The sequence below is a fragment of the Dinoponera quadriceps genome, unplaced genomic scaffold (assembly GCF_001313825.1).
Source record: "Dinoponera quadriceps isolate SergipeBrazil2010 unplaced genomic scaffold, ASM131382v1 scaffold424, whole genome shotgun sequence".
NCBI classification, from domain to species: Eukaryota; Metazoa; Arthropoda; class Insecta; order Hymenoptera; family Formicidae; genus Dinoponera; species Dinoponera quadriceps.
This window is the reverse complement of record NW_014554557.1, coordinates 788056-796751: the sequence shown is the minus strand read 5'-3', so window position 1 is coordinate 796751 and position 8696 is coordinate 788056. Positions and strand designations below refer to the sequence as shown.

General features: G+C 41.4%; 1 protein-coding gene and 1 pseudogene across 1 annotated transcript; one reads left to right on the top strand and one right to left on the bottom strand.

Annotated features, from left to right (window-relative positions):
• Positions 1 to 229: 229 nt before the first annotated feature.
• Positions 230 to 5670, top strand: LOC106752053 (transferrin). Its single transcript, XM_014633448.1, has 10 exons — positions 230 to 454; positions 801 to 1033; positions 1649 to 1952; positions 2468 to 2811; positions 3047 to 3297; positions 3455 to 3690; positions 4276 to 4555; positions 4665 to 4726; positions 4803 to 5065; positions 5234 to 5670. Exons 1-10 carry the CDS (start codon positions 379 to 381, stop codon positions 5333 to 5335), a joined length of 2151 nt encoding a protein of 716 aa, XP_014488934.1. The 5' UTR covers positions 230 to 378; the 3' UTR covers positions 5336 to 5670.
• Positions 5436 to 8645, bottom strand: LOC106752000 (annotated as a pseudogene).
• Positions 8646 to 8696: the final 51 nt, after the last annotated feature.

Below are 8696 nucleotides of genomic sequence, written 5' to 3'. Positions count from 1 at the left end.
CGCCACGGAGGAGGCGAGGAATAGATAATGACGACGATGACGTTATCGTGCGAAACCAACGGAGAAAGAGCGAGCGGCGGAGAACGCCGAGAGGGAGAACGACGAGGAGAGACACGAAGGGAAAAGAGAGAAACTCTCCCCCCCTCCTTTCCTTCTTCTTTCCCCTCCTCTTCCGAAGCTGAAATCTGAGGAAGAAGAAGACGCACCTATATAAGAACGTACGTAGACCGCCGCTCCGAACCATCTTGACGAGTCGTCGCGACCAGTTTCTCGTCTGGGTCCTAGCTTGGTTCCTCTTCGCTTTTTTCTCGACGATTTTCGTCCCGCTCGGACTTCGTGAAAATTTCACCGGTGTTTCCGTTTCCGCCGCGAGCCAAGATGCAGCGCGGATTTACGGTGCTGGCGGTCCTCGCGGTGACGGCCGCGTCCGTCGCCGCCTCCTCGGAACGAGTATGTAAGTACCCCTTGGATTGACAGTTGACCGTTGACAGCCGACCGAGGAAAATGTGTCAAGAAAGCGACAATTTATTTATCATGGAACGGATAAAACATTTCGGACATCCTCGGGAACTCTCACGTATCTATCGCTGTGTTGTCTTCAATCGTCAAGTTTCGATCGCACCGGAATTACGCGCGCGCGTTTTAAATTTTCATATTTTACTTATTATATTAGAAAAGACATGGTCTTGGGATTACAAGTTTCAGTTTCTTCGTTTTTTCCCCCATCTTCTCTAAATTAGAATTTAAAATAGAATTTTTCAGCATCCGAAAATTCTTAGTACGCGCGTTCGTTATTGCAGTCACGATGTGCATCCCGGAGAAGTACTCGAAGGAGTGCGAAGAGATGATGGCGGATTCGTCCAGTCAAAACCACCACATACGCATAACATGCATCTCCGGGCGCGATCGATACGATTGCGTCGAAAGAGTCGGCAAGAAGGAAGCGGATATCGTCGCCGTCGATCCCGAGGACATGTATCTCGCGGCAAAGAACAAACTGGCTGAGACGGCCGGCTACAACGTTGTCGAGCAGGTAATTTTTAAAAACCTACCATAACCCGAAGTTGACGGGAAAATTGGAAAAAATCCGTTCCCGTAGGCATTATTCGTTCGTCCTCAAAAAATGTACATGTCTGATGATCGTTCATCCGAGTTCAGATGTCGATGAGGAATCCGGTAGAAATCATGTCGAAGTCAAATCGAAATCACGCGGGAGTCAATGTCCGATTTGCTATTTGTAAGATTCGTCACGATATCTGGAAGATATGTAAATGTCGATGATCTAATTGTTATTCAGTTCACATCGTATTTACACATGAAGTTGATACATGAATCTAACGATGGATCTAATACCGACTAGATACCAACTAGGTCGTCAATAATCGATCGACACCTGTGTCATGTCTTCTACGTATCTCACAGATAGCTAGATATCGACTATTCATCGACATGATGTTAACAAAATGTAGCGTCGATTCTCCTTTGCATATCGATGAAAAGGTCTCGTAATTATTAAGTCGATGGAAAATCAGTCATCGAGATCGAATTGGACGTGCGAGCCTGAGACGAGCAACGATCATTGAAATTCTCAAGTCGCAGCGATTACGTGTGCATAATGAGATTTTTTCTTGCCTGATTTATCTATCAGGTGAGGACAAAGGAGGAGCCCGATGCGATATATCGTTACGAGGCGGTGGCCGTGATACATAAGGACTTGAACATCGACAACGTTCAAGGGCTGAAGGGCCTCAAGTCCTGCCACACCGGTGTAGGCCGCAATGTCGGTTACAAAATTCCCATCACGAAGCTTACCGCGATGGGTGTGCTGACCGATGTCAACAACCCGGAATATTCCGCTCGCGAGAACGAGCTTCGCGCTTTGAGCACACTCTTCGACAAAGGCTGCCTGGTTGGCACGTGGTCGCCCGATCCCGCGATCAATCAAAGGCTCAGTAAGTGGTGGCAATCTGCGAAACTTGAGTCAATTATGTCACGTATGTCGATTATGTCACGTGGATGAGTCGCCGACAAACAATTTTGTTAGCTGCGACACTTGTGTAAGCCGACGTGCCGCGTTCGACATAAGCTAATTTCGTGTCTTGTATATACATGCGGGTACATCACAGTTGTGCAAATGGAAGGAAGCGTGAACGATAGCTACAGACGAAACACGTATGGTGCGATCGAATGCGTCAAGTCAAGCGGCGAGATGAAATTAGATGACGAAATGAGGTCCCCTGCGATATTGCGTTTACTTTATTATCCACTTCCGTGAATTCCGACGTATTTGCTGAATCGAGTCCGCATCGTTGTCGGGAATAAAATCGCGCGGAGGGAATCCTGTCGCTCGTAACTTTCGCGCGTCAACTCGAGAGACTCGAAACTACGATTTCCTCGCTGTCTTCAACCATGAATGCTTTTTCGCTCTCAGTCTCAACAACATCTAACGATATTTCATATTTCGCAGAGGAAACATACAGCAACATGTGCGCTCTTTGCGAGAAACCCAGCGTGTGTGATTATCCAGACATATACTCCGGATATGAGGGCGCGTTGCGTTGTTTAGCTCACAACGGCGGCGAAGTCGCCTGGACGAAGGTCATCTACGTGAAGCGCTTCTTCGGCCTGCCCGTCGGGGTCACACCGGCGATGCCCACCTCAGAGAATCCGGCTGATTTCCGATACTTCTGTCCTGATGGCAGCAAAGTCCCCATCGACGCCAACACGAAGCCGTGCACGTGGGCCGCTCGACCGTGGCAAGGATACATGACCAACGGGGACGATGCCAACAACGTGGAAGCTATTCAAAGGGTAGGGAAATTTCTTACAAGAAAATTTCCTTCATTGATTTCGGTAAACCTTGGGATGCGTCGTAGAGAAGGCAAAAATAAAGCACACATATTTCTTTCAACTACGTCTTTCGCTCATTCGAGATTAGCGAGACAATGTCCGCTCGCAGCGCATCTACGTCCACCTAAAGCACGGAATTTAGAACTCTCGTAACGTCGCATTTAACTTAAGTTCATTGAATTTCGAAACGTTTCAGGAATTGACACAGCTGGGTCAGCTCGGTGAGAACGAGAAGGCAGATTGGTGGAAGGATCTCTTGTTGCTCGACGAGAAGACCTTGGCCGTCGCCGCACCGCCAGTGCCCCCGGAGGAGCACCTGAAGAGCGCGAAATACATGGACGTGATCGAGAGGAATTCCGGGGCGCCCGAAAGGGACGCTCGCTGGTGCGTCTGGGATGCGAGCGCGCTGGAGAAGTGCCGCAGTCTCGCCAGAGCCGCGTTTTCCAGGTGACACATTGAACGCATATAAAAATATAACTATATAACGAAGATTAATCGCATCATGTGTGAACTTATCCCGGAAAACGTACGAGTCAATTGCGTTTTATATCAACTGTAAAGTTTACTCGAAATGATATTAGACGGTGTTGAATATATATTACAGAGACGCCAGGCCTAGATTCGACTGTATATTGGAGAAGGACCAGGATGCTTGTTTGAAGGCCGTCAGGGACAACGGAGCGGACATAACTGTGATCGAGGGTGGATCGGTGAAGCTCGCTATAAAAGATTACAACGCGAAACCGATCGTCGCTGAAACCTACGGCGATGGATCGACTAGACACGGCGAGCGAGCTCCAGTCGCTGTCATCAAAAATGGATCGCCCATAAATGGATTTGGTGTGTAAATCTGAACGTACTGATGAGTCTGCACAGAGAAAAAGATTTCTTTGGATTTAATAGATGTCTTTGACTCTTGGATTTGTTTAATATAAACAACACCATTTAACATCAAACGCCATTTTGTTCAAATGAAAGTGTCGTTGTTTCACTAGATTAAACTATGTTAATTTAAAAAAAACGGTGTTATTTAAAGGAAATAATATTTCGTTTTCGATCAAAAAATTATTTCATTATATATTAAATAATATTTTGCTGAAACGAAGAAATTCTTTAATATTTTTCTAACATAGCGTTCTTTCAAATAATTTATTGTTTGTGACAACCATTGTAATTTGAATGAAAATATAAAAGAAATATGTCATTTGACGTAGAGAGAGAAAGAGAAGGTGGAGAGATATTTATTGTTTGAAAAACCAAACAATCTTCTTTGTTGAATCAAACATTCGTTTGTTTCCTCTATTTTAAAAGACAAGTTTTTTTTCAATTGAAAAAATTCTATTAAACCCAAAGCTCTTCTTCTCTGTGTATATACGATTTCGCGGCACGCGTCATGACATTGTGTCACGATGTCCCGGTTCACAGGCGATCTCAGAGGCAAGAAAGCCTGCCGCAGTGGCTATGGACATGACTTCTCCGGTACCATCGCACCAGTTCACATCCTCAGGAAGAAAGGTCTCATCAGCGAACCGGACGAGATAGAAGACTTCTTTTCTGCATCTTGCGCACCTGGTGCACCCCGCGACTCCAAGTCCTGCGAACTGTGCGTCGGCAACATCAAGTCCGGTAACGACGAAGTGATAAAAGCCACAAAGTGCAAGGCGACGGACGCCGAATATTACAATAGCGGACTGGGAGCGCTTCGGTAATATTCCTCGATCAATTATCAATATTCGCGTATTTACACGAATACATATAATTAGCGTGAAGCTTTTGAGTCAACCGGAGAGCTTAATTTGCTCGTTTCCTTCCAGGTGTCTCAAGGACGATAAGGGAGACGTCGCGTTCCTGTCTTTCACGGCTTTGATGCAGCTGGGTAAAAACCGCTATTTAATTCAAGTACATTAAATGCAATCGCACTTGTCACTTCATGATTATTAACGTTATTACAGATAACGAGAAATACGGTGCTGGCAAACGCGAAGATTACTTGTTGCTTTGCCCCGACGGCGGCCACGCGCCCATCAACGAATGGGAACGCTGTAATCTGGGATTGGAGGCGCCGAGAGTAATCGTTAGTTCGGCCGGGAAGTCAGCAAACGCTCTGGAGGAACTGAAACACGGCATTTTAGCCGCCAGCACCCTGTACTCCGAGCATCCGGATCTTCTGCGTCTGTTTGGCGCCTGGAACGAGAAGCGCAACGTATTGTTCAAGGTAAGAGAAGCTCCTTCTCTGTCAGTTAGAACAATTAATAGTTCCCCAATTACCTTTCAAATGAGAAAGATGAAATAAAACAGAGACGCGTTTTTCCTCTTTTTGATGAATATTTGTGAATGTACAAATAAGTAATTGCCATTAAATAGCGTGTCGCATTGTCTTTAGGATGACGTTAAAGGATTGATGTCCATCGACAACACATGGAACATATGGAACGATTGGGCGGACATCCAGAATGACTACAAGAATGACTACGGCAATCATTGAAATTTGACGCGTGCGTTTAATACCATCTAATTATCTTTGACGTATGTCATGCCACATGTGATATTGCTACTCTCGTTACTGAGAAATAATCAATGTTAGGTTGTAGCCATATCAGTGGCTTGTGTATATCGTAAAAAGACGTTGCATAAATAAACCGCTGTCATCTTCGATTACCGCGCTTATATTTGTGCACTGGCAAATGTAATATTGCCGAGATTAGACGAGATAGAGATTGTACGCTTCAATGCCGATCGCCAATCTTTCGATGCCGAAGATGACGAATGAAACGCCCGTTTCTTTATGCTTGCAACAATAAAAGTATATATTTTTTCGAACATAAGTGTACATCATAATACGACTCAAGTTTACAAAATCTCTTCAAGTTAGACACTTATTATGGTATAAGAATTTAAGGTATAAAAATTATATTAAGATATAAAAATATTAAGGTATAAAAAGTTGGATACATTTATAATCTGCACGAATCGTGACCTGTACGTTACGATATGTGCACTACCACACAAGTATCAAAATGGATAAAAACTAATAAAACTATACATATTATTCTATGTTCTTACGTTAAAAATTTCTTTGTGAACTTTCTGAGCATTCTGAAAAAGGAAGTCGGAGATTCCGCCGTATCTGCTGTGCCGATATTTCTTGTACACAGCCTTACAATCAGACTTGTCTGATTGCAGGAGCAGTTTCATCAAAATTTGCTCAATCAAAGGTATCTGTCCCTCTTCCCATCTAAAATGGACGAATCTCGAGTTAGTAAAAATTCAGAAGAAGATAAAAGGCATTTTTGTATGAACAACTAGACTACATCTTAAAAATAAAAGCTGTACAAGTTTAGAATCGCACACGTGCTACAAAACGTATTCCCTGAAAGCAATAATTGTAACACATCGACATATATTTTTTCATTTTTGATAATCATTGCGTTATAAACGATGCTAGTTTCGCGTCCATTCGTTAAGTTACTTACATTGCGAGTGTATCTTTGTTGCTCACAAATTTAGCCCACGTCTCATTTGCGTTGGATGCGAGGACGAAATCAAGCGACAATTCGAAAGCAGTTATTGCTATTACGAATACCGACATACTGCATAAGTTTTCTTCTAACATAGATAAATCAATCTACAAGGGAGAAAATCACTGATTTATCCACATGAATGCATTTACGTATTAAAAATTACATTATCATTTGCTATATAAATGTATGTGTGTGTGTGTGTGTGATATATATTTTTATATCCATACCAGATAGCTACCGCAAAAGTAGACACATTTTATATCGTGTAGACTGAGATATTGAGTCATTTGATTCAAGCTCGATATATGATACATAAGCAACGAGAACGGGTCGGCAAACCGAACGTTAAAGTTGAGAACTAAAAGTATCTCCTTCTCGAATTTTAACAAGCATTCCTCTTTATGTTTGTACACATCTTTCGCCAGTGCCAATATCTGGGTTGTCTGAGAGAGAAAGCAAGTGTATCGTGATGAATTGTTTAGTCTCATTAATTTTATTTTTTTACCTTTAATTAAATTTAATTAATAATTTAATTTAATAATTTAATTTAATTTTTTTTTCATTAATATTACTCGACAAACCAATTAGTCGATATTACAATATAACTACTTTAATGACGATAACTTATACGTATACATATTTCTTGTTTGTGAATAATATAAAATTGAATTACCGATGGTACTTTATGATTAGATAATTCTCTTTTGAGAATTATCCAGAGACACGCCAAAGCCATCAGCTGTATTTGTTCCGTGTTTACCCTGATTCTGTCAATAGCGATATCGAACAGCTTGACAGTTTGGTAAACGATAGATGACTCGTAGTTACAATGTGTCTAAAAATTATCACAGTCAGAAATCGTAAGCTCACGATTTGCGAGATGAGCATCTTATGTCAATTTGTCACGTTTCTTTCTTTCACCGAGCTTCTACCGATACTGCTTTTGTATTATTTGTTTACACGTGCAATTATCACATGTCCGTCTCAGAATGATATCCAACACGCACCTCGCATTTCTTTCTTCCACCAAAAAAGAGATACAATCGCGAATGCCTATCAGACGGCGTTGATCTATGTTAAACTTACGCCAAGACGAATGAGATACCCCACGATAACTCTTCTTTGTTGCGCGTTTATATTTTCGCGCAGAAAATTGAAGGAAAGCTTCGGAGTGTTTTCCTCCCTCTCGCGTTCCGTATCTGGCAATTCCATCAAATAATCAGTTTCGTATAGTGATCCGTCAATACGTTCTAAATTTTCCTTCTTGGTTGAGAATTGACTTGTCACCTCGTCTTGCTCGTAATTTACCTTCGTAAAAGATGCAAATATTCCTTTAAATATTGCAGCAAATAGGCAATTAAATAAACCAGTATATCTATTCCATTGACACAAAAATAAATATTGTAATAATAACAATAATATTAAAATAATAATAAACTACCACAAAAATATATATAATTATCTATAAATCTGTAAATCCGAGAAAGAGTTATATATTTAATTGAGTACATCAGATTAACAGCCAATTAACATCGTAGGCAATATATTGAGAATTAGATGTATCGATATAATATGACTGCTTCATTATTTGTCCTACCTTTGCTGAAGTCGATGGTCGTGTGAAAGAATTATCCACAGATGTTTTATAGTTAGCATCTAGCTTTTCTTCCTCCGTAAATTGTTGATTGTTATCTCGAGCATGCGCCCTGAAAATATGTTTGCGATAATCCAAACCAGGCAAAATATCAGCCTGTACGATCGATAACAATGACGACAGAACAATTTCTGTTTACTATTTTCCGCTCTTACTTCTACAAATTGTCTTCTATAGTTTACCTCGCGCCAACTTGTATATTCAAAGAGATCGCAGTTGGCGGAATCGTATCGAGTTCGCCCGACATGTACGTTACTACCGCTTTCTCTATGGTTCGTAAAAGATCTGAATTGTTATAAATTTTATCTGATTTAGTATAATCATTTATATCAGTCATCCGATTACTTGATATCTCGCTACTAGATACATCGCATCGCGCTAAATCGAATTCATGACGCGAAATTTCGGGAAGGGAATCAATGTTGCAACTGTTTGTTCGTTTAATTTTGGCACGTGTCCCATTCGCACTCATAGCAGCAGAATATATAGTTGAAGTATTCTTAGGCATAGTGTCAACTAAAAAGATACGTATGTGAAGAGATGTGAGAGAGATAAATTTCAATGACTATTAAACTCATGAAGAACTAACTGCGCAACTTTCTCATCTTATCTTTCCACATTTGGATACTAGATAACGTCCGTTTCTTCACATCGTTTGAGAGATGCTTGAT